Below are 26,375 nucleotides of genomic sequence, written 5' to 3' on the forward strand. Positions count from 1 at the left end.
TAAAAAAAAAAAATCCTTTTCCAGAAGGACTTGGCTCCTGCCCACACTGCCAAAACAATACCTGGTTTAATGGTCATAGTATCTCTGTGCAGAATTGACCAACATACTTGCCTGACCTGAACCACAAAGAGAATCTATGTAGACACCAGACCCGACAATGCAGATGAGCTGAAGACAGCAATTAAAGCAACCTGGGCTTCCCTAACACCTCAGCAGAGGTACAGGCGGGTCTCCTCCATGCACTGCTACACTGATGCAGTAACTCATGTAAAAGGAGCCTTGACTAGGTATTGACCACATTTACTAAGATTGTTTAAAAAAATATATATTTTTAAATTTCCTGTAAGCTATAATCATCAAAATTATCAAAAATAAACCATTGAAATATATCACAGAGTGTATGAGTTGCATGTTATGAATAGAATTATTGAAACAAATAAACTTTTGATCATATTAACTTGCACCTGTAATTATACTGATCTGCTTTGCTCTTGATGCTCTGTTGTCTTGTTTTGTCACAGTAGCTCTGATTGTTTGGCTAGCTCCACCTGTCATCTTTGTCTCCTTTAAAATGTAATGAGCAGTCCACTTTGCTGCTTGAATTGCATGTGGTCTGTTGGGCTATTTAATCAATATATCTCACTTTTTCCACTTTTGTAGAGCAAATATAAACTTACACTGCAATGCAAACAGACCTACCATGCATCTTCTCTAAGCTGCACATACACTACACACACACACACACACACTTCTGGACAACTACATGAGAGCATTAGCCTGTGTCTCTCTAGCAAACCCACACACTTTCATTTCCCTGTCTTAGTATTGTAAACATGGAAGTGGGTCAGTGATTGAACAAGTAATCAAAGCAGCAACTCAATCTAAAAGCAAACAATGACACGGTTTATTAAAAAGGTTCTGCATTGTTTGTATTGTCAAACTGCACTACTGCATAACGTACACAATACGAGTCATTTACTGACTGTACAACATGCCATGTTTTTCATTTGAATAATAATAACAACAATAACAATCATAAAAATGATGACTATATATATGTACACAACTCTGTTACAAGTTATATTCATCACTTGTGTCGAAACAAACAACACCGGCAGAAAAAAAGAAATTTATGGTCATTTTAATCTACTATTTAAAAACTTTGATTAAAAGAAACACAGTTTAACACATCAGAACAAAAAGCTCCGCCCACTAGATTTTTGAATTGATGATAGAGGCAATAAATTAAACCAGACAGATGTCTTCCTTGAGATGTAGGGAAGCAGAGATTTGTGTCTCAGACGCCAGTGCTGGACTGAGCATCCCTGTTGAGTTTATGTGTCAAAAATGAGGAATCTTCATCAATGTTTCATCCATACATCCGTCCATCCATTCGTCCATCTCCTCGTTCCTGAACCTCAGTACCTCCCTGTGGTTTGCATGAAAACTCTGGCCTCTGAAATCCAAAAGAAATAAATATTGTAGTGTGCATACACACCTCGATTTTGACCTTTCACCTGCAAGGGGTCTGTTTTTCCCAAATCCCTTCAAATGGCTTCGCTGGACTTTAGATCTAGCCATTCCTGGCATTAGTCAGCCGTTTTGTCAAAACTATGATTCTTTTCACGACCTTGCTTGTTGTTATAGTCCTGTTTGTTTTTATGAAAGCTGCCAGCAGATGTGAAAAGTTCCTCCTAAGAAGAGACAAATCAAAGATTTTATTACGGTTAATAGTTTGACTTTCTTAAATTTAGAAATCCAGATAGAATTTAAATAAACAGCAATGAAGCATACATTTCAGTATTGATTGTTAATGTGTCATACTTTGAATATGAACCTTTCTTTCATTCAATGGAATAAGAATATATTTAAAATGGTTGAAGGTGAAAACCCTCACAGTCGTTAAATAGTTATGTATCTGTATTATATATAGTTATGTCCAAATTGATAGATTGTTCACATTTTTTGTAACTTACTCTCTGTGGCATCTGAAAAAATAGTGAAATCAATTTATCATTGGCTGGATAACATGTAGTAGATCTCACATCACCAGATGTTCATTTCTGATTGGCTGATCAGTCTGTAATGATGACTCCTACTCCTGAAGCATAGTTGGCCCGGAGCTGACGTCAACAACAAAGATAGATATTTAGAATCCATCAAGAACAAGACTGTCCCAACCAAGTCAGAGAGAGGGCTGAATAACTCTTCCGACATTTGTTTTTGATAATTGCTTTTTGATTCACATCATACTCTACATTATATTTATCTATTTTTGTGTGAAATACCTCTGAGTTTTTCCTTCATATGTACTGTTATCACAGTAATCTTTAATCTTAGCAACTTGTAACCCAAAAAGAACCTCCAAACATCCCAAGTCCAATACCAGAAGAAACCAGTGCCCTCTGCCAGTGTCAGCCTGACCTCCCTCCAGACCAAACCCGCTGTTTGTTACTTCTGACCCAGACCGTTCCCTAAACCAAATGACAGGAGTTCATACAGATCAAGGCTGGTACCTACAGACTCTGTCAGGCCAGGGTAAGGTACTTTTTTGATTCTGTTATTGCAGCTCTGGTGCTGTAAATTGATGAATCCAGGATACTTTTAAATATTTGTTTCTTGTCTTTCATTAAGTGTACATATTAGTATTCTGAACTAGATCATACAGTCGGTTTCTTTAGGTTTCTGAGAGACTGACAAACTTGAGATAATTGTTTTAGATTCTTAATTAGTTTAGGTAATATTTTGAACATTTGTTTCCTAGTCATTAAACTTTTCCCTATTTAGTGAGCAGTTTAAGGATCAGTTAGTGTAGTGCTTGTGTGTGTGTGAGATATTTTTCATTTAGGTTTGTTTCTTTTTGGATTAGTTTATCACTAATGAATAAACATTCAATGATTAATAATAAAAAACAGATTTTACAGATTAGCTTTTGTTGATTTTTTTCATCTCTATAGGAAGTGTTAATTAATATTTGCTTTGATGCTAAAAAATGTCTAAGGCCTGAAACAAATGCAGAAATCTCCTGGTTCTTCTTTGTGTTATAGAGCTGGCTTAGTGGAAAGACAAAGAATTCACCCTTCAGGTTCATTTATAAAGGGATTACTACGCAATAAAACAATTTAAAGCATCTTTATATAGATACTAGATCAATCTAATAATTTCACCTATAATAAAACCTGATAAGAGAATTCTTTACAAGAAATAATCGGTTCAAATAACTACTGAAGCTCCTATACAGCCACAACCACTGATTCCTAACAAAGAAGTATTATTAAGTTCAAAGCATTTTTTCTGCTCCGCGTTTCCCATTTTTTGGTGATAAAACTTCCTGGCACAAAGAGAGCAGATCCTGGCCCGCTGTCTGACAGACAATTCCCCTTTAAATGATTTATTACTGGGTGTTAATTATGCAAATGATGTCCAAACAAACTCGTCATGAGGACAATTAAGACAGCCATTAATTAGTGGCCAGTTCTCTTCTTGCTTCACTGACATTCAATTAAAAATTGCTTTTGAACAAGCACACTGTCTGGTTTGGTGGTCCCAGGCACAGCGCGGAGCTGAGGTGGGCTGAACCTACTCTCTCTTTCGAAGAAGCCAAACTCGAGATCACTGTCAGCTGAACATCCTATATGTGGATTTCTTTTAATTCATCTGTTTCAGTGAAGACAATAATCCTGGTGAAAACAATTATATTAAAAAGTCTGTTTCCATTAAACTGGCAGCCCCTGCTAACTGCCTCACGCTTCATTTCATTTTGCTCAATTTCTCAGGAGCGGCCTCGCTGTGAAATCTTTCAAAACCTTTCCAGTAGATCGGTCTGTTAAGCATTAAAAGCAACCAGTAGGTGAAATAAAAAAAATCTGTTGTTCTAGCTTAGTCAATAGGAGCAAAATAAATCCCAACCAGCAGGAATACCCCCATTCTTAGATTCAAATTGATTTTTTTTAATAACATACGTTTTAACTTTCATGCTTTGATTTAATGATCAAACGTCAATTTTAGTACAAAAAGGTCTTCAATAAGTTTTCCACAAGCCTGTCTTCTGGTGACAGATAACTTAAGCTTTTCTGCAAGCAAATAAATTCAGTTCTAGAATACTTTGTCCTGATCAAAATCTGTTTTCCCAGCTGCTCCCCGCAGCAGCAGTGTTTATCTGGACAGCTGTACCTTGTGTTGCCTTGCCGTCCAGCCTGCTGTCATCGTGGCCGCTCCCGTCGGCGTCCTGGGTCACAGATTCTGCGTGAGCAGGCGCTGCCAGTGATTGATGGCCTGTTGTTTGGTCATTAATTAATAAGGACGCTTAATTAGAGGCTAATGAACACTCAAGGCTAAGTTACACTGCAAGCTTGGTGACATTTAATATGAAAATGAGAATTAATATTGTAACTTTAAGGCTCAGCTTTGAGTCAAAACAGAAATACAATAGTTTGTGTACCTATGTGAGTGCTGGCAGTGTGCAGCAGGGTGTGCTCTGCCTGATCACGGAGCTTGACCTCCTCTTCTAAGGCCTCCTGTAATTTCCTCTTACTCCGTTTTTCTTTCTTTAGACGTTTCTGAATTAGAACTGCAGACAGATGAGGGAAGATGTCAGAGAAATACATATTTAACTTTTACATTTACACATTTTGTAGCTTTTTCTTTGTAGATAAAGTGTCTCGCAGAAATATTCACGTCCATTCAATGCATTGAATTAGGATTTTATTTGATAGACCAACATAAAGTAGTGCAAAGCTGTTCAAGTCTAAGGAAAATGAAAGATGCTTTTCAAAAACTTCTATGCCCAAAAACTGAAACGTGTAACATGGATAGCTCTGGTTGAATGTTTAGCATGAACCTCCACCCCAGGGGTTTATAGCCCCTAATAGGTTTATTTCCAAGAATGCCTTTTTTTTCTCGCTCCATCCACTTTACTTTCAACTCTGACCAGCCTCCCTGTTCCTGCAGAAGAGAATCTTCACCATCAGAATAATGCTGCCACCACGTCTTACCATGGAGATGGGTTTATTTAGGGTGAGCTGCACAGATTTTGCATGTAGTGTAATCTGACTGGAGCACCTTCTTCAACATGTTTATTGTGTCCTCCTCCAGGGCTTGAGGCAAACTGCAATCATATCTTCTTAATGTTTATTTCAACAATCACATTCTTCTTGCCATTCCCCCATAAAGACCAGATTTGTGGGCTGTACAACTGATAGCTGTCATATTCCTCACCTGAGCTGTTGATCTCCGCAGCTCCTCTAGAGTTACCATGGGCCTCTTGGTTGCTTCTCTGCTCTCCTTGCCTTGCCTGTCAGTTTAGGTAGACTGCCATGTCTTGGTTGGTGTGAGGTTGTAATCTTTCCAAATTGAAATGATGGGTTGAACGGTGTTCAGTAAGATGTTTTATCACTTAACCATAATTTTATCTCTACACAAGGGAAATATTTCCATATTGGTCAACCTAAAGCCCTCTGGTAGGAATACATATTTGCGCCACTCTATTCAGATTTCTATTTGTAAAAAAAAGGAAAGAAAAAGGAATCATGAATAATTTCCTATAATCTTCACAGTTATGTTCTACTTAGTGTTGGTCTATCACATAAAATGCATTGAAGTTTGTGGCTGTAACATGGTAAGATAGGAAAGGTTTTAAATGGTCTAAAAGCTTTGCCGCGGCTCTGTGTTTGCTGTGAGGTCTAACAGCTGAGGGAGTAGTCTGCTGTTATTGTATTAAACAGGAATACTGAGCAAATGGAGATAGTTTGGGATCCACCTTTTATCATTTTATCCCCACATCCTTCGCCACCCTATGTGACCCCGATAAACATGTCCTTGACTGGGATTTGCTCAGACTGTGCTGCAGATGACAGCTTCTGTGAACTTGCCAAACTTGATTTAGCTTATAGTTTTCTGCCAGCTTCAGACTAATTCACCTCTGCAGCTGCTTTCAGGGGTAATATACTATCGGTGTCCACACTTCCTTATCTGATTTTCAACTTAACGGACACCCTGTCAGTTACGAAGTGGATTAAACCAAACCTCGTTTAGCTGCACAGCAGAATCGCCTTCGAATAGAAGGAAAGATATCGGTGAGGAGAAATGTAATGCCTCATTCAGCACTTTCCAGCTAGAATAACAAAGTAAACATTTAATTAACATTTGTTTTAACCAATCTGCTACCTCGGTTCTTCTGTTCCATGCTAAGCTGTCTCTCCAAGGTCTCTCTGAGCTCCCTCTCCCGGACGAGCTCCATCTTCAGCTCCGTCCTCTCGAGCTGGTCCTGCTTCTCCTGTGCCCGGGCGTTCTCTATGGCAACCCTCAGCAGACCCTGCTTGGAGACAACACAGGCGAATACCAACAGGTTAACCCACTGAGCAAAATCCAAGAAACACATTTATCTAGTTTTGAAACAGATTTCAGTGAAGTGTTGATTTTAAAAGAAGAGAAAATTGGAAAAAGGAACGTATAAATAACATTTTAAACACAGAGAAATTCAACACCGATCATTGTAAAGTAAAACTGCCAGGACATCAGGGTCAGATGGGGTTACACACCCTCACCACAGACACAAGCACGCACGCACGCACGCACACACACACACACACACACACACACACAGTGAAAACCAAACAAATAATGGGATTTCATTGTAACTGCTCAATGACAAAGACATGTAAAATCTGAGAAGCAGGTCAGGACACGCCCAAACCTAATTACAGCACATTCTAAATGTCCCTCTCGTCTGCTATTTACAATTTTAGGAAATCCCAGAGAGTGGCTCATCTGCCTTCCTATTCATCTCAGCAGTGCCATAATAACAAAGTCCTGGCAGAGGCTCACCTGGATGTTCGTGAGTAGAGTCTCTATGGAGGACAAGCCTTCCGGGAAGATGAAGGGAGCGTGGTGGAGACCTGCTGGGAGCTTGTGTCCTGCAGGGTAAGAAACCCTCTCACAGCTCTCCCTGCCTGACGGGGGTTTCTGGTAGACTTGTCTATCACCGCTCTCCCTGGTCGTCTGAGCAGCCGAAGAGGTGTTATCTGGAGGGCAGAAAGACAGTTTGATGTCTAGTCTGTAAGACTGATTCACTTCTGACTAACACACTGAGCTCGATTTCACCTCCGTTGACACTCTTGTGAAGTAAATACATAGTTGGAAACGGATTTTATTATGTATGAAGATATTTATACAACACTTTATGTGCAAAAGGTCTCAAAATAAAAAGATATTTTTACTGCAACACCATGATCTTACACACAAATGAATAATAATTAAAAAAAACACTCTTATCCAGGGCAACAAAATTCCCTGATATAAAAAACAAGTCAACCTTTTTACACAATTATTGGAAGAAGGTTCATTTCGGTATTGATCTGTCAACATGTTCTGGATTGTAATCCTGCTGACAGACCCATTTTTTTTTTATGTGAAGGTATTTTAAATAGTAGCCATGCACTCTAACAAAGGCCAACAGCATCACCGATCTTCCAACAGTGAGCATCTTCAATCCACCTTTAAGACTCACCTGGAGTAGCTGTTGCCAAAAAACCCAATCTTAAAGCATGTTGTTCGTGAGATTTATTTTTTCATTTTTCTAAAATTGTCTGTGTGACATTATGCTGCTGCAATAAGAGACACATTTATGTAAGGCTTTTTACACATTTTTACCAGGTGCTGCCAACAAAAAAAAATCAACAAATAAATAAATGAACGAAGAAGTGAACAAAATATATGCTTTGTCTGTTCATTCATCATCATGGTTTATTGCTGTACCACAACGTTCTAAAATTTGTACCCTGATCTAAATGATATTAACCATAATAGGTTTCCTATAATATCACACTTTACTTTGCGTAAATCTTTACTTTCTCCTTGATAAAAGTACAAATTTTAATAATTAGTGTAATATAATGTTTGCTTAACATCTGCAGAAGGATCAACAACTCCTGCACACTATCTAAAAGCTTTTGTGACTTCATTTTTAGCAAACACGTCAAGCCCCTGAACAATGAGTGTTTACTCTAATTACTGCTTCTAACCTTAGCCGCACATTTACAGAAGTTCTGTTTTAGGGTTTTAAAAACGCATCTGTCCTTTATTAGATGGCATCCTGCCTGCTGATAATGCATCACAGCTTGACACGTCCCATAAAAGCAGCTAAGAACCTGCATTATGAATGACCATCTGTTTGTAAACCTGAGAACTGTGTGAGCCCTATTGGTGACAGAGAGTGGGGATATGAAGATAAGCTATTTTCTGCATTTTGTCTTGTTTTTTGTTCCCTATGAATCCGCCAGTTGATCACTTTACTGTCATCCGAGCCACTGAGGATGAAGACGTCCCGGGAGTCGGGCAGTTATTGGAGCGGGGACGGGCTTGGACGTGCGATGCGATATCTGGCATATTCTCCAACTGTGACAAATGAGGGTGTTTTCTCCACATAGCTGACCACAGCATCTTCTGCTCCAAATCCACCCACCTCTCCCTCTCTGCTGCAGCCTCACGTCTTGACAACTGTTACATTCATGGTGTTTCAAATATGAGAGGCAATGCACTCCCCCATCCTTCGCTCCTCCACTTTCTCTCTACTTCTTGCTAAAAGTGTTGCTCTGTAGAGAAAGGTAATTAGCAGGTGCTGGCGAGCTCAGCGGAGGGCATCCAACTACACTCCCATGGCTCACATACAGACACACACACATTTGTAGCCGCTGAAGTGCGCAGTCAGCAGCGTGGGCTCCCTTAGCTCCTTGGATGTGACTGATCCTTTATTGAGTTACTGTTTTACGCCTACTTTACCCCACTCACACTCACACACACACCCACATCTGCCAGCTTGTTTGATCATTTACCCATCTCCCTAACCAAGGTCATTGTCTGTTTTTCTCTTTTCTCCCAAGTCCGTCTCTCTTTTTCCCCTCTCCCATTCCGCTCCACCTGTCCCCAGGGCTAATGAACTTCACAACATGAAGACTGCCAGTCAGCGGAAGAGAACAGAAAGGCAGGGGGGGCAGAGAGAAAGAGAGACTAAAATTCTGCTGATGTTTGGTTAATGGGAGTGAGGTGTCAGGGATGGCCTCTGATCTTTGCTGGATGGATGCGTTGTTCAAAGACCACTGAAACAGCACACACAGCCAAAACTGTCTCTCTAACACACAGATTATTATACAATGGATTGACAGAATGACAACACCGAAGAGCTCTTTGAAACTCTGTTCGTTCCACGCCAAACCCATCCTGTGATGTTCTAGGTCAAACACAAAAGCTCGCAATCTGCCAAATGTACACGCATTTCATTTGCATGCAGGAAAATCAATTGAAAATCAATCGCATAGATGCAATGTGCAATGCACGGCGTCCGCGTTGTCTGTGCCATCACTGCTTTGTCAATACGTTTGCAGCTATCCGACAGCATCTGAAATCCTACCTATGAAGCCATTGTGATTTTTTTTTTTTCAGATTCGATTAGCGAATAATGTGATTCCCCATTAGAAAATATCTGCACAGCCCCGTGCCCACCCGTAAAAAATCCACATGCAAACAAGTCTCTGTCTGCCTCGCTTGTACTCTCGCTGTAAATTTCTGCTGACTGTTTGTCCTTGAGCAGTCCTCATTAAGCTAATGCAAACCTCCCTGACAGAGAGAACCAAACAACTGACGTTGCAGCGCGGGCCCTTAACGACAGAGAGGCAGTCGTTATGCAGATCAGGTCCAGCTGAGAGCGCGGGAGGCCGCCTGGCTCGTTAGGCCGCGGCCCCGGCAAATCGCTCGCTAATGTAATGCCGCTTCCTGGTCTAATGGAGTCCTGTTTTGCAGAATTATTTGTCTTTGTTCGCCACGGGGGGGCGAATCGTGAATCCTTATCGACCTTTTACTGTTATTGCTTTCTTGGTAAATTACGAAACCCTTTTCCTTAAAATTAGTAACACCAAAGAAGCGTGTACATTTGCCACAGCTGTTTGAATTCCATGATACTAATAGATTGGCTTTGGAAATCTGAAGCTTGCTGCTAGTTATTGACAGAATTTTGAAAAAGACAATAAATTTTACCTAAAACTAATCATTACTCATAATTATTGCTAAAACATTGACTCTAAGAAGAAATTCTTAGAAATCAGAAGGAAGTTAACCTATGGAGCGAGGTAAAACTGTGGCAAAATACATTATCAGCAAACTAGGACATTTAAAAATCCTGTATTTAATTAACAAATGAAATATTTTGATGCAAAATTGCTTTTCACTGAGCTGCACCACAAGTTTGGTTACATAAATATATTTGTGAGTGTTACCCCTGTCAGTGTGGCTTCTCTTGTTCTCCTTGTTGTACTCCACTGACGTCCCATCTGCCTCTCTGGTACCCTGCACCGTACCAGGAGAGTGCCCCAGCACGCTGTGACCTGACGACAGGCCGTTGTTAAGTTGATCTGGAGAGACATTACGAGAATGAGACAGAAAAACATGTCTAAATTTCTCACAAGGTTTGGATATGACACTAGATTATCCTTGCTGTACAGGTACTACTCATTAAAAATGAAAAATAAAACATAAGTTTATTTTAGTAATTCAATTCAAAAACAAACTTAGATCTTAAAAGCATGCAACCTTTGTTTCAGTTTATTTTTATGATCTCTTAAGAAGAGATAATGAAGAGTTAATGAATACCCTAAATTCTTTTCTCAGAGAATATGAATAAAACACGACACCAAAGGAAACAATTTGCAATACAGAAATGCTACATTATGGCCAACACTTTGTGGGATTGCTTTGCCAGCAGACAGTCAATGACATCTTAGTCAAGGAGAAGCTGTTCACAGACTGCTGTCTCCAAGTATATGATTGGAAAGTTGAGAGGAAGGAAAAAGTGTGGTAGAACAAGTATTCCATGCCAAGTATGTATGTATGTATGTATGTATGTATGTATGTATGTATGTATGTATGTATGTATGACCACACAAGTGCTGTTTATAGGCAACTTTAAATCAAAAGAAATCTTTTGGAATTGAATAAAGATTTTGCAGATGTTGCTGTATTAGATATATTATGACATCATTATTTAAATAGTCATACTAAAACTACAAACTGTTGGCCCCCACCCCCTCAATGAAAAAGCACGAAAACCTTAACAACTACATATGAAAGGTTGGAGCTACTATACTATTTTAACTGTTGGCTGTTTAAATGAATGATAAATGAATTCCTAAAGAATCATCTTTCTCCTGTGATGAGGTAGGCTGCATTAGATAATTGTAAATAATAAGCTCTGATCAATCACATTGATACTTTAAAAGCGGTAGCTGCTAATCAAAACAAGTAAAATGTAAAAACTGCCACTGTGCCCATAATGACTAACCACAAAGAGCAGATGTGGGTAAAAAATGTTTTGCTTTGAGTGCATGCATTTTCCTCCTTTAGAAAGAGATTTATCTGTGCAGAGTAAGAGTGTGACAAATAGAAAAAAAGCTTGAGTCCCACTCCAGAAGTGTGAGAACTGGCAACCCTTAAGTCAATCATATTTGTTTGGGTGTAGGTCACACAGGTGAGTACGTACGTGTTGTTTCTGTGGTGCGCTCATTATGCAGCGGTGAACTTGACACGCTGCTGCTGTGATTGGATGACATCTGAGGTTCCTCCAGTGAAGGCGAAGGGGATGGGGTGTCCTGCACTCGCTCCTAGCAAATAAAAAAAAATCATGTAGTCACAAACATAAAAAGCTTCCAAGGGAACCCAAAACATGAATCAAACTTGATAGTCAAAAGTTATGACAACATCAGGAATGAGGGGAAATTCGGGCTGCCTAAAAAGTTGATACATGAAATATTGTTAACCTAGAAAATGATTGTTCTATATATAATGTATTATGCCATCTTTACATCATAATCGATATAGCTATATAAAGCATTACGAGGTAAAACTACCATAAATTGTTAAGGTAAGCAAAACACGAAACAACCATAACAAGGTTACATCATTTAATCTATATTCCTCATCTGAAATTCACTTAGAAAAGCACCTTGTCATCTGACCTTACCCAATGAAATGCTAACTTTACTTTACTTTACTTTACTGTCAATTTACTGCTAACTTCGTAGAAATACCAACACACAGAATTGTTTATTTTATGAACAATTAAAAACTTACGCAAAGATTGCGGCGAAAAAGAAGAACAGCTAGAACAAACTAAAGTTAGCTTGGAGAAAGCTAAATGGTTCTTTTCATGTCCATTTTTCAAAGAAGCAAGAGTTTGGGTCAGCTTCTAAACATATTTTTCTAAAATAATAATTTTTATTCAAAGTCAGTCTTTTAGATTTTGTCTAAATTTCAAACAAACTGTGCTGTAGTTATTTTTAGAAACATGCCACAGGCTATAGCGTTTTTATTTGTTGACTTATTATTGGTCGAATTTGGCTTCAGGAAAGATTCAAAACTTTCTGCCAAAGTTTAAATTCAGTTCATTTTATTTCATTTCTACTACAGGAAACAAAAAGTAGCCAATGATCCTTTATACTGAGGAAAGCTTGGGAGTGGGGCCATTGTCATTTTCCAAGTTTTTCAGGTTTCCAGAGTCCCTGTCTGCTTTTGAACAGATTTGTCACACTAACTTTTTTCATTCAATGTCAATGTTTTGGCTTTTTCTAAATTAAAAAGAAGCAATAGTTGTCAATTGCTTTCTGCAGTATGCTAGTAACATGCCACTGGTCAAACTCTATTTGCTGGCTTCAGCAAGAACTCTGAAGCATCTGCCAACTGATCCATGGTGTAAATTCCATTTCTTTTATTTCCCAATATTACCAGGCCCAAAAAGTATTCCATAAACCACTGAAGAAATGTATTCTTATACTGAGGAAAGGCTTTAAAACTTACTGCAGTGTTTACAGGAAAAGCTTGCACTAAACCCTCTTTGGGACCCAGTCATAAAAATAATAGTCTACATTGTTAAAACTGTGAAATCAGGGGCAAGTTCCAGTAACCAATGATGTAAAAACACTCTAAGGTCTTAGTCCTACCTTTCTAAAACTAAAAACTCTTATCTTTAAAGTGAAACATGAAAACCACAATTAAGAAATTCAAGTACTCAATATATATCTAAATGTACAACATTTTTTTGAAAAGTTTAATGTACTTAGTTGGTTAATGTCTCGTGGTCTGATGTGAGAGGTTGACAGGTATCTGGGTTTACCTTAATGACAGAAGTGGGAGCCCTGGCAGGTGGGTTGGCGTGGAGTTGCGCCACGTTTGCCATGCTGGCCAGCGTACTCAGTCGGTTCATCTGGCCCATCGCCATGGAAACGGAGGCCGGCGCCAGGCTGGCAGGTATCAGAGGATGTGACATCATCATGAAGGGCAACTGGTCCAAAACTGGAGAAGAAAGAAAAGGAAGACCACAGCAAAATAACTCAGTAACTCAGTTCATTTCTATATTGTCAATACTCATTTTAAAGCCATCAAGGCTGCAAAAACTATGCAATCAATATGAATAAAATTCACTGATCTATTTCAACTTGAAAATAATAATAGAATTATGACAACAAAGTTATTTCAGGTCATATATTCCTTATAATAATGAACAAGAAGTTGAAAATATTTGTGCATTGTGGTCTAAAGACTTTTTCCACGTCAAGTACAGAAGGTACAGTGCCTGGCGAAAGCATTCACACCCCTTGAACGTTTTTTTTTATTTTGTCACATTCCAAAAAAACAAAGTTCAATGTACTCTATTGATGGGATTTAACGCTGGATCATAAACTGAAATGATAATGGTTTTCAGCATGTTTTACAAACAAAAATCTAAAAAATAGGGCAAGCAATACACTGGAGAACCAGCTTTTGCAACATTCACAGTCCAAATGTTTTTAGGACAAGTCTCTACCAGTGTTGCACATTTAGAGAACATTTTTGCCCGTTCTTCGTTGCTGCTGTTGCTCAAATGCAGTCAGATTGGATGGAGAGTGAACATGAACAGCACTTTTCAAGTCTTGCCACAGATTCCCAGTTGGATTTAGGTCTGCTTCAACCTAAATCATTCTATTGTAGCTCGGCCTGTATGTTTAGGGTTGTTGTCCTACTGGAAGGTGAGTCTTTTACACCTAAACAAGTCATTTCACTTGCAGAAATGATGGGCTACTGGTTTTAGTGAATAGCACATAGTAGCATAGTATTAGTATAATTAATATTACTGTTTAAAAATAAAATGACCATTAAAACCAGTTACATCGCCCTTAAAAACATCTGGCTGTATATAAAACGCATCGTTTCAGCTCACCTTAGCGCTGCACAGAAAGCAGCAAAATTACAACATGGATATTTTAACCACAACCAAATGTTTCATTCAGATCTACTTTGGACCTTAGATTTGTGCAAGTAAAGCTTTTTGAAAATGTTTGGTCCTCACTACAAGCGGCAGGAAACTACAGGAACATTCCTCTCCTCCAGTAGCTACTAGCTACCTAGCAGCTAATGGTAAAGACAAGTAGCTGAGTGTTAGTGCTGTTGGTCTGGATTGTCTGCTTAACTTGTGACCAGTTTTCCAGACATAGTGGACTACAGGTCATGTATCGGTTTATTTTTAGCAGGGCAACCAAAATTATAACGCTAAGGTTTTTGCCTCTGTTTTCTAGCGTCAGAACAGCAACCCTCAGTCAGAGCCCTAACTATAAAATGTCCTCTGAACTTCAAATAGTGCTCTTCCGATTTAAATAAAACACCTTATAGTATCCAGTCTGCTCAGAAAATCGCAGGAGTCTGAATGATGAGTGCATTGTGTGTTCAGGCAGCAGGCTATAATTTATTCCTGGTAGGTTTGTAAGGAAGAACATATCCAAGTGTGTTGGTGAGATTGATAAAATGATAAAAGATATTACATCTATATATACTACTACTAATATAAATGTCTATGCTGAAGTTGAACTTAGACCTTTGATGAATTTGCCAACAGTAATGATAATAGAAGATTTTGATGTCTGTAGTAAGAGTGGCTAATTCTTTTACATTTCAAGCCCATAAAACACAAATAGTTTGAGACATGGTGTACTTCAAGTCTGAAGTATGCCAACACAATAAACAAAATAAAACAAATTTTGCTTGAGACAATTTGACAAAACTTTGCAAACCGGTGCTGTTTGGCCCTTTTATGTAATGAAATTGTGAAAAATAGTACATTTACAGTAAAAAAAAAATATAGAGATGTAATATTTTTGTCATATCACTCACCCCTAAATAATTCAATACATTTTCAGTAGTTGAAACTCAGCTCTTATTATCTCTCCCAATCTGCTGTTCACACTCCTCTCTTTAGGACAAGCCTCCACTATCTGAAAACAAAATCCTTCCTCTCAACTGCACCCCAGTGGGTTGTTTCGGCCGCTCTATTCATGAAGCAAACAATCTTTTTTTTTGGGGGGGGGGGGTTGACATAAATATTTATCATTTAATAAAAAGCGAAAAACAAAAGCAAAAGGAACACGGGGAGGAAGTGGAACAAAAGAAGCTGATGGCAGTCTTGGTGCTGGGCCAGCAATGCACGCTGGGTAATTATAAACACAAAAGAAAAAATCTTGGACTCTATTCCACACAATAGTCACAAATAATAGAACTAGAGAAAGAAAATGAAAAAACAAAAAGTTACAGAAGGACGGACAAAATAAAGCAAATGAAGAGGATAAAAGAGCAGGGAAAGTAATAACTAAAGCATAAGGTGTTGACTTTTTGAGTTAGGCTCAATAGACATATGTGCGGTGCTTTGTGCATTTTGCCAGATTAGTCTGTCACTTGCCCAGTCCATAAACTAATCCAAACAAAAGATCTGTCTGAATGGAGCTGAAGAACCAGATGCTCCGACAATCAACCTGAAGCCAAATATTAAGCCCCGGTTAGGAGCCCAGTGCTCACTTTAGACCCTGTGTCCAAACCCACCTCCAACCATAATTTCATTTACTCTCTCACTCTGTCCCTCTGTTTTCACCCCTTCACTTTCTCTCCCCATGTTTCATTAGAAAACATCAAAAGTCAAACTGCTTCTCTTATGTTTATCCAAACAAACCATTACTGTAAACAAACAGTTACTGTAAATTTCCCAGAAGATCTTGTTAAACGCAGAAATGGCTTCTCTCTGCTCTTCTGCAGCCCATAAGGTGTCCCACTCAGCAGTTGTGCGAGCGTGCGTGTGTGTAATCCGAGATGGCCTTTGTAGTGGTTGGAGCGCTGGTAGGGCCCCATCCTTCCCATAAGGCTGTGGGTGGCGGTATGGAAAAAACAAAAACACACAAAAAAAAAAACACACACCGCGCGTCTGAATGCATGCGTGTTTGTGTGTGTTTCCACTTGACTCTATCATTAACGGTGATTAAGCTTTACAGGTTTATAATGGCTGGTGGTAAGCATGCCACCAAACTGCTCACAGATGCTGCCAGTTGTAACCTAGCGTATACATTGGTAAACAAAGTCTAATGCCGGAGCTGTTTACCGAGAGGAAAGCGGAGGAAACGCTTAAAAAAACAAAAGAGACCTTGCTGCTGTATTCTTATGGTTTTTGAAAAAACAGGGGGATAGTTTCTCTTTTTTCTGCGTGTTTCTCCTAAAGCTTCACGGTGTGCTCCACATGTTAAATGTGCGTGTCCCAGGTTGATAGCATATTCCACACAGACCTCCATAAGCCCTGTCATCTGTCCAAACACACTGATGTCGCTTTAACCTGTCGATAACAGTGTGTGTGTGTGGGGGGGGGGGGGGGGGGCAGTGCACCTGAGTTGTTTGCATGTGCGTGCATGCGTGTGCCCGTCACGCCATCGATTGTCCAGCGTTTGTCGTTTGCATTCAGGATAGTGAATTAGAGAGAAAACTATTGATTCGGCTTTGGCATCTCATCTTATTCATCTCTCTATCATCCAGGCCTGCTTACCTCTGTCCACTGATGCTCCACTTTTGCTGTTGTGAGCCCCTATATCAAAGCCAGCTCTGAGAGCAGTTAAAGGAAATGTTTTAATACCATATGAGAGGAAGGTCATCAGCAGCCAATGGCAGGTACTACATAATTAAGTAATTCACACTATGTGCATTGTATAGATATAGTAACAACTTACTATTTACCAAAACTCTAAAATGAAGGTAAATTGTGCTTTATTTTACTTTAGATGCCAAAGAACATCACAGTTAAAGTGATCACCTACAGTGAAAATCTTTAACACTGGCATCATGTTTATATGCAGCGACTGTCATGGATGTCTAATGAATTTTCTACAGCTCACGGAAAAAACATAGGATATTATCTTAGACTAAAAAAAAAGGGTTTTTCATATGAAAGTTTCATCCTACTGAAAGTCCATGTACTTTAATGTGTACATGTACTCAATACTCGGTCTGGGTTCCTTTAGCATGAATTACTTTGTAAATGCATCATGGAGATGATCGGTCTGTGGCTCTGACTTGTGAAGTAAGCTCAGGTTGCCTTAATAGTGACCTTCATCCCGTCCGTATTGTGAGTTCTCGTGTCTCTCATCAACCTCCTAACAATAGCCCATAGTTTCTCTGTGAGGTTCGGGTCAGGTCAGTTTGCTGGCTAATCAAGGACTGTGATACCATGGTCATTAGAGCAGGTATTTGTAAAAGCCCTGACAAAATGACTTTTTTGTATTGACTTTTAAATAAGTCTCCATTCAGTCAGTAAAAAAACAAAACACTGATGGGAAAATGTTAAAATCTGGTTGTGACGTGGCAAATCAGATAAAGCCAGTAATATAAATACAAATCAATAAAAAATCTATTTTATTTATTGATGAACCTATTAGGTTTTTGTCTTTTAGAAAATAGAAGAAGTAAAAAAGTTTGGGAAATCCAACATTTTCACACACTAAAGTTTTCTTTTTTCCATACTTATCCAGACCTGGGAAATTATAAAAGAAAATTATTTTATTTTTTAAGGCCTGTGTAGAAACCTTGATTGGTGAAAGTTAAAAGCAATGATTCCCTAAGTTTTCGATTCATACTTTATTCCACAAGCTGAGTAAGAAACACATGCCAACAGAATATGCTTTGTACATATTAACTGTTTGGATGACCTCATTTTTCTGTACAACTCACAGCTGGACTATTATTGTGCTTTCGTTTACAGTTTTTCAAAGGAAACAAACAGGCAGCAAAGGTGATGTCACATCCTAGCGTTAATCAGCTCAATTCAACAGCGCCATGGCTGCTCAATTTGTATTGATGGGGGCATCACAGACGTGTATCGACGACAACTGAGAGACGTGTTATACAGCTGTAATTACACATTTTGTGTGTGTGCGTGTGTGTGTGTGTTTGTGTGCGCAGATTGAAATACAACTTACCAAGGCCAGGGTTGTGGTCACCGTTCTCTCCGTTCGGTCCACCATGTTGCTGACTGCTGTGGTAACCCGCCATTGCCTCCAGTTTGATCTTTTTGGCCAGCGCAGAAAGATCTGAGAGAGAGACGGATATATAGAGAGGGGAGGAGAGAGGGGGGCAAAAAAAGAAAGCAAAAGAATCAATAAGAACCAGATCAATGGCCCCAGGTGGAGGATTAGAGCAGTTGGTAGGCTGGAGGTTGTCAGGGGAAGACAGAGGCCAGCCATTTATTCTGACTGCACCGCTGCACTGGCCATTTAGCCTGCCAGGGAATCAGCAGATAGGAACAGGCCACGACATTCATCTTACCCACACAACGCTATCACATCCCACAGCAGAGCACGCAGGATGACACCAAACAGCAGCAGGAGCTCCACCTTTAAACCACAGAGGCCCTCTTTGTCAGAATAAAAGAATCAGAAGCAGGAGACAGGAGGTGAAGATGCCTCTTAATAGAGGTGGTGCACTTTTGAATAATTTGTAATAGAGAGCGACAGAAATGTGGCGAGAGGGCCTTGGCACATTTTAATTTGTGGCTTGAACCTCAGAGCGCAGTTTGAACCCCTGGAGCTGCTTTGAAAATAGAAAATTAAATGTCTGTTGCGCTAATGTAGACAAACATGGTGAATTATTAAAGTTAGGATGAAGCACACAACTGTGCAAACACAAAGGAGGAAACGCAAACAAGCCGTAAGTCTTAATTTCCTGATCATGGATCTAAACATTTGCAACCAAGTTAACCATTGTGTTCTTGTTTTTTTACCCCCCTTCAGATAATAGATGTCTGCAGTGGACAGTTTGTTCTTCTCCTCTCATCTCCTTTTTCCTCTCTTCCCTGCCCTCTCCTCCCTTCCCCTCTCCTTACTTTACCTTTTCAAATGTCAGCATCACAGCGGGACATAAGCTACCACGTTGCTGTGTGTGCGCACTCGGGAGCACATGAAGGCGAGAAAAAGCAACTAAGGAGGATCACATCAAAGATCTTTCCTGCCTTTTACACTCAAATGTCCTCCCTCTCTCTGTCTCCTTCTCGCCTCTCATGTGGCCAGTTCTAATCAGTAGCGCTGACATTGCCGCCGTGCCCTCTCCTTTGGTGGAAAAAAAGGACTCTTTTTCCCACTGAGAAAGATGCTCTCAAGCGCTCATGCAAACACACACGCCTACACACACACACCAGAAAGACACACACACTCGAGCACCTTTGAACAGTGAGAGGAAGCGGAGGCTAATAGAAAATGGCTTCTTTTGAGGCAGGGAATGAAAAGATCAGGTTGCAGTGAAGAGCACAAAGCCAAGGGCAACTTTGAGAGCGGTGAGGTGCCAACAATTACTTTTCTCTCCCTTTTCTCTATGCTTTACACTCACACACACACACAACCGCACACACACACACGCACACAAGCTGTAATAGACAAACAGAACGTGACAAAACAAACTGAATTATGGCCAACCATGGCAACAAAACATTTACATTTAAAGACTCGGACGCTATAATTAGAACGCATTAAAAGCTGTACAATAACTTACAATAAAGACATGGTTCATAAGACAATAATATTTCTTAAGTCGACAGATTTGAATACTTACTCAACTTTAAAAGTCAAGGAAAAAAAACAAGCTAGGAAATTGTTTCTCATTTGTCAGCATTCTGTATGCTAATTTTATTAATCAACACACCGGTCGCCTCCCAGGAACCCCACCTCTGCGTGCAATTGATGAGGGGTAAAAATGTGTCATTTAAAATAAGGAGTGAAAACCACTGCATCATGTGTCCGTTCTGTATAAGCAGGGACAACAAGCAACATGTTCTCTGTTGCAGCTAACATAAGAGCAGAACTTTGCTGCAACTCTGAAGAAATGTTACTTAGATCTATAAAAATGGCTCGTTGAGTCAGAGGAACAATTTTTAATATAGCTAACTGCTCCATTACAAACCTTGATTGGAAAGCTTGATTTAAAAAAACTGATTTTAAACAATGCTGGATCGTTAAATTAATTTAACGTTAACTTTTTTGCAGCGTATTTAAAGAGCTGCAGGATATATGGAACTCCAGCATCTACACGTACAATGGAAACAAACTGCTTGTATGCAATATGCGGTTGGCTATTATATTTCAAATGACATGCAGTAATACTCTGCATGCAAATAATAACTTAAATGAACTTTCACCTCCCCTGGTGCCCAAACTCGAAATAGATCTTAGTGAGAGAGATGCTAAAGAGAATCGTAGCGATATTGTGTTGATGTAAATGAAAGAGAAGAGTCAGGAAAATGTAGGTTTACCGCATAGTCGACAATAATATTACAACACCGTGTTTTCCTAATATCATCCAGGCCTAATTTCTAATGTGACTAACTGCTAAAAGAAGGAATTAAAAAAAATCTTGGATCACTAAAACTTAGGAAACTTTAAGGTTTGTTTAGCTTTTTGCAGTGTATTTAAAGGGGTATACAGTTTTGATTAGACCTGTGCAGTATATTGAATTGCAATTGTGATCGCAATATCCATGTGTGCAGCACTGCAACTCCAACGGACTGCTAGAATGCAATATTTGGGAGGCTATAAAATTTCAAGTGTCATGCATTAATAATAATATATTTGGCCAGTTGGTTGAACTTTCTTTGCCTTTGATCCCCAAACATGATATAGAGCTTAGTGGCTGAGGTGGTAAAGCTCCTAGAGACTGACCTGCTGTTGAATTACAGAAACTGATGCAGAATTTCATGATAAACTCACTCAAGTTTTCCCTACAGTGTACTTAAACGGCGGCACATTGAAGTAAATTGCTGTCTTGAAATCTCTTTAATTTTAGGCATGGGTTGGTATATGATTCTTACCGTATGATAATACCACATATTCACGACATCTTGTTGTAACATGATTTAACTGGTTTTATTTTAAAAAGACAAGCACCATCACCTGCACTGCCTCTAATGCATTCTAGCACATATTTTTTTACAGCCGTAATAGTGTTATCTATAACATTTAACCGTAGTTATATTAAATTCCACTCACAGACCATATAGATGAAACACCCACTAAATATAGCAATAGTTTAAGTGACTGTGGAGCCAAATAGTAGACATTTTTGATTTTTTGGTCTTTATAGATTAAATAGGTATACCAAGCTGATATAAGCCAGGTAATTAGTCAGGCTGTCTGCTCAGGTATCCATCCTACAGTCAGCTTCTTTACAGAGATTCATCTTGATGTCCGGTAACCTTCTTTAAGCCAGTTGACCTGCAGTGCACAGCAGGAGTTGGGAGGGGCAGTGTTGTGTGACTCTGTGCTCTAAACATCAGAAGGAAGCACTAGCGGCGCCAAGTTTCCTGTATTCTTATTTACTTTTATTAGAAAATGTTTCTTAAATATTATAAATAAGAGAGGGGCTGCATGGTGGCGCAGTTGGTAGTACTGTTGCCTTGCAGCAAGAAGGTCTCGGGTTTGATTCCCGGCCGGGGGTTTTTCTGCATGGAGTTTGCATGTTCTCCCCGTGCATGCGTGGGTTTTCACCGGGTACTCCGGCTTCCTCCCACAGTCCAAAGACATGCCGGTTAGGTTAATTAGTCACTCTAAATTGCCCTTAGGTGTGTGAATGAGTGTGTGTGCATGGTTGTTTGTGTGTTGCCCTGCGATGGACTGGCGACCTGTCCAGGGTGTACCCTGCCTCCCGCCCATAGACTGCTGGAGATAGGCACCAGCTCCCCCGCGACCCACTATGGAAGAAGCGGTAGAAAATGGCTGACTGACTGAATAAGAGAGGCATTTCTTAATTTGTCACTGACAGATTCAACATCACAGTTAGAGACATCAGTTGAATTGTTGCTTGTCTCTGTTCAAAAATAATAGAGTTCTCTTATTTTTTTCACAAATATTTTCCAAAATTTGGTATTTTTCAAGTGATGCCAAAGTGATCAGTCAAATTTTTCTTTCCCCATGCACTGATATTGTTTCTACAGCACATTTATGTAGTGTACGAGCATGCTGAAGCCTGGGTGGTCACCTGCAGGAGGCATGATCCCAGCGTGCATCAGACCACTGTGGGACAGCAGGGGGTGAGTCCCGCCCTCTGTCGAGCTCTGCAGCCTCTTGGGCGGTCGTCCGGGCCTCGAGCTGCAGGAAGAGAGCACAGGTTGGCGTTAGTCATTAGGCGGTTCTCCATGCTGAGGCTGAGATGGGTGGCCCGGTTAGACTAAAGTGTCCTTCAGTCTGTAAACCTCTGATCCTGCTGAAGTGTCAACAAGCAAAAACAGTGAAACATGAGTGCCCCCAGGAAGGCTGTACAGCAAATCTGACCTCCCTGTGGATACGAGCAAGCAGAAAAGGAGTTTCCCTATGGCCTCCATAAAGCACCTCATTACTGTTCAGCTTACTCATTCATTTGTTTGCTTATTAAATGTGCTCGCCCGCCTCCTTCCCCTTCAGTCCTCTCCTCGTTTAGCCGTTCATTTCCCTTTTCCCGCCATGTCAAAAGTTTCCTCAACAACAGCTGTAACTACAGGCAGATACACGTCGTTTCTTGCACATTACCGTGCGAGGTTTGACGGCGCCGGGGCACGCTCAATCAATGCTGGAGGAAGTATGTGCAAAGCTGTCAGACATCACTTGGGCTCTGACTAAACGGTGTGAATGTCCTGACAGTGGAAATGACACGGGCCACATCAGGCTTAATGACAATCAGCGTACCTCATCTCCGTTCACAGCAGCTTGACATAACACCATTCGGTGTGTCTGTCTTAGGGTGTGTGATATTGAAAGACAGCGATTGAAAGAAGGCGGAGGAGTATGGGAAGAAGAGGGTTCGAGTGAGCAAGGAACCCTGAGAGAATCATGAAATTAAGGATGAGTAAAGTGACACAGAAAAATGAAGAGGGACATAAAAAAGGAAAGTGCATAAAAGTTAAAAAAATGTCAAAAGAGAGGGTGGGGGAGTAAGCAGAGATAGACTAGAAGCAGCAGCTTCCTAGCGTGGGGTGTCTTTGAGCAGATTTTAATTAGAATCTAATCCAGCCGTCATTAAGGCCCCATAAACGAAGCTGTCAGTCAGGAGATTAATGGCGCCTCATTTGCATGTTGCATATAATTCATCAATTACCCAGCAGAAAGGACCAATCCCCTGTTGACACACCCACTGGCTGAGAGGGGGTCGATGAAGAGACACAAAAAGACAGGGAGAAAGAATGTGTAGCCACAAACTGTGGGAGAGAAACAGGTAGCTTGTATATGTGTGTGTGTGTGTGTGTGTGTGTATAAAGTGTTCAAAGGTTAATTTGATGAGCCGATGAGCTCCACAGTTCCTGCCCTCGGTTTTAATGAGTTGTTATTATTGTCTCTTATTATGGGCCCAGACCGACTGGGATGTGACAGCTGACATCAGATATCTCACAGTAACACACACCCACACTCACACAAACAGGAGCACACGGATCAACACACACACAGATGCATGTAAATATAGTGAGAAAAAAAACAAGCTAAAGAAGGACGGATCAGAGATTTGGGGATGATTTTTTTGTAAGGCTTTGACCTGCCCATAACGATTTTTAGCAGATCCCAATTCATCTTTAGGAACTATAATAAGGAATGTTCTAAATATTTATTTTCAGCTTTCCTGTTGTGAATAGTTAATACAGCCAGTTTGATCCGGCCAAGAGTTTTACTATGAAATAAAAACAAAATTTTTACATTATTGGCAGTTGAAAGAGTTTTTAGCATCTTATATTTGTGGTTGGCACAATTAACGGGGTTCGCATCGCTAACTGGAGAGCCAAGTCTCTGGTAGAAATACACCGATCAGGCTGGTACTGGCTAAAAACCGATATTCAGTTTTCTTCAAGGTCTTCACTAATTCAGATGTTTTTACTTTAAGGGCTATAACACACAAAACAGAGAAAAAAAATTTGCAGCAGGTTCTTTGATTAAGACAGTAGTTTTGAATTATCAAAATTGGTGCATCAAAGCATAACCTTTAAAATAAATATTGAATTTTCATTAAATATTTGATCTATATAGTACAGGCTGTTGTTTGATATGAAAATGGTGGGAGCTCTCATATTTGAAGCATTTAAGGAAACGGTTAACAAATGTTCTATTTTTTAGTATTTGACCCGCTGATGTTGATCAGAGCTGATCGAAGCTGATCAAATTGGTCAATTCCAATATTTATAATAAATTTAAGTGACTGGATCATCTCTACTCTAGGTGTATATTCCCTAAAGAATGCAGACCTTTACTGAGAGATTTCCAGAGATTCCCAGCTAACTTTGCTAAAATCCAGGATGTTACATAAAAGGAAAGTTTGAGACCACTACTGGAGTCGGTTCTGGACCAGTTTGCTCCTTCGATGAAACAACTCCATGTCAGGTACAAACTGAACCCAGAAAAATCGGATACAGAACAAGTCAAACTGCTCAATCGGTGTTGCCACAATCAGAATCAGAACTAAACAAGGAGAGGCAGCATTTAGTTTCTATGCTCCCTGAAACTAAAAACTACCTGGAAACCTGAGATGTGCAGAAACTGTTGGCTCCTCTAACTCAGGACATTACTGTTTACTGTGGTTTTCTTATATAGGTCAAAGATTGTTTTATTAATTTGGTTTATAATGTCTTGGCTTCTTCTTTTCTCTTTCTTGTCATGCGATGTTTAAATTTTGATGATGATATTTTAATCTATTTTGTGTTTTTAGTGCATCTTTTCGATGTCTGTTCCTTTGTTTTTTAAATCAGTGCTTTGAATAATACTGTGTACAAAATCTTTTAAACAAATGAAGTTGCCTTGCCCTGCACTTCATTGGAAAGGTACTTAAAGGCAAATTTAAACACATTAGAATAGTGAAAATCGCTAATTTCTTGTTGGGTGTTCAGTAATAACATTTCACACAAAAAGACTGTTGTCATTACCATAACATTATAGCACTTACATAAGATGCGTTTACTGGTCGGATAAAAATTTTATTATTTAGCTTTTGGTTGGACAATTTCCCACACCAGCCAAATTCTTGAGGCATCTCTTCATAAAAAACAGACTCGCGTATGTAAATCTATATCTGTGGGATAAAGTTGTGAATAAGTGTGAGTGTTCCTTAGAAAACTACAATATTTGTTTTCAGCAGCACACTGAGCTCAACAAAAGCAGGAAATGTATTTTTGGGTTTCATGTTTGGAGGTAAAGCAACACAGTTGGACAGGAACTGATGTTGAAACATGTCAAATTCACTCAAATACGCACAGATGCAGAAGTAAAGATCAGCAGGGGGAAATAAAACACACACAGACCAAAGCCTGGCTTGTTTTTTACAGCAGCCGCTTCCCTTTCCCTTAGTACTGTTTATTTGCACTTACTAATTAATGGCCTCTCTATGTGTGTGTGTGTGTGTCTATGTGTGTGTGTTGGTTTGTGGGTGGGTGCATTGTCTGCGTCTTTGTATATGTTGCATTTTTAAGGGGCATAAAGAACTGGTACCTGATTTTGTGTTTAGTCTGCAAGTGCGTTGATACATCAAAGTGACCCACGGAGGGAGGTCTTATGTGTGTGTTGCGCATGCATTTGTGTTTGTGTGTGTGCGTGTGTGAGAGGTTGGAGAGCACCGGTTCCCTGAGGTAGGATTAATGAAAAAGCCTTTCATGGAAAAGTCATCAAGCTGAGGGGATGGAATGAGGGAGAGGAGGGGAGGGGTGAAGAGAGAAAACAGTTCATTGTGTGTGTGTGCATGTGTGTGTGTGTAGAGGAGGGGGTGTATGGCTTATGACCTCTTTGTCTCAAACTTTAATTAAAATCTCACCCAGACGTCCTCCCTCATGCCAACACTCTGGCCACACATGCACACAAACACACACTTTTTTTTTAGGGATAGGAAGGTAACCTGCACATCAAGTTCTGCCCTCTAAGCTTAGCGAGTGTATGCTACCTGAAATATGAAACGGCAAACACGGCAACTGGAGCTTAGCACAGGTGCAACAGAAACAAAACACAACAAAGATGACAGAGCTCCCTGTCTTTGCACACACACACATTCAGTCGAGAAAAGTAATGAAA

The 26,375-nt window shown here is 39.8% G+C and overlaps 1 protein-coding gene across 1 annotated transcript in view; it reads right to left on the reverse strand.

The window, feature by feature from the left end:
- Nucleotides 1–882: 882 nt before the first annotated feature.
- Nucleotides 883–26,375, reverse strand: part of dachc (dachshund c) — a 34,155-nt gene continuing 8,662 nt past the window's right edge. The window contains exons 2-11 of the mRNA XM_047352466.1: nucleotides 22,342–22,451; nucleotides 18,300–18,410; nucleotides 13,157–13,335; nucleotides 11,528–11,648; nucleotides 10,269–10,403; nucleotides 6,826–7,022; nucleotides 6,166–6,316; nucleotides 4,442–4,570; nucleotides 4,174–4,275; nucleotides 883–1,456 (exon numbers count right to left, since the gene is read on the reverse strand). Coding sequence (XP_047208422.1) covers nucleotides 1,419–1,456; nucleotides 4,174–4,275; nucleotides 4,442–4,570; nucleotides 6,166–6,316; nucleotides 6,826–7,022; nucleotides 10,269–10,403; nucleotides 11,528–11,648; nucleotides 13,157–13,335; nucleotides 18,300–18,410; nucleotides 22,342–22,451 — 1,273 coding nt within the window. The 3' untranslated portion in view covers nucleotides 883–1,418. The remainder of the gene's footprint in view (nucleotides 1,457–4,173; nucleotides 4,276–4,441; nucleotides 4,571–6,165; nucleotides 6,317–6,825; nucleotides 7,023–10,268; nucleotides 10,404–11,527; nucleotides 11,649–13,156; nucleotides 13,336–18,299; nucleotides 18,411–22,341; nucleotides 22,452–26,375) is intronic.

Source organism: Girardinichthys multiradiatus, chromosome 22 (genome assembly GCF_021462225.1).
Source record: "Girardinichthys multiradiatus isolate DD_20200921_A chromosome 22, DD_fGirMul_XY1, whole genome shotgun sequence".
NCBI lineage: Eukaryota > Metazoa > Chordata > Actinopteri > Cyprinodontiformes > Goodeidae > Girardinichthys > Girardinichthys multiradiatus.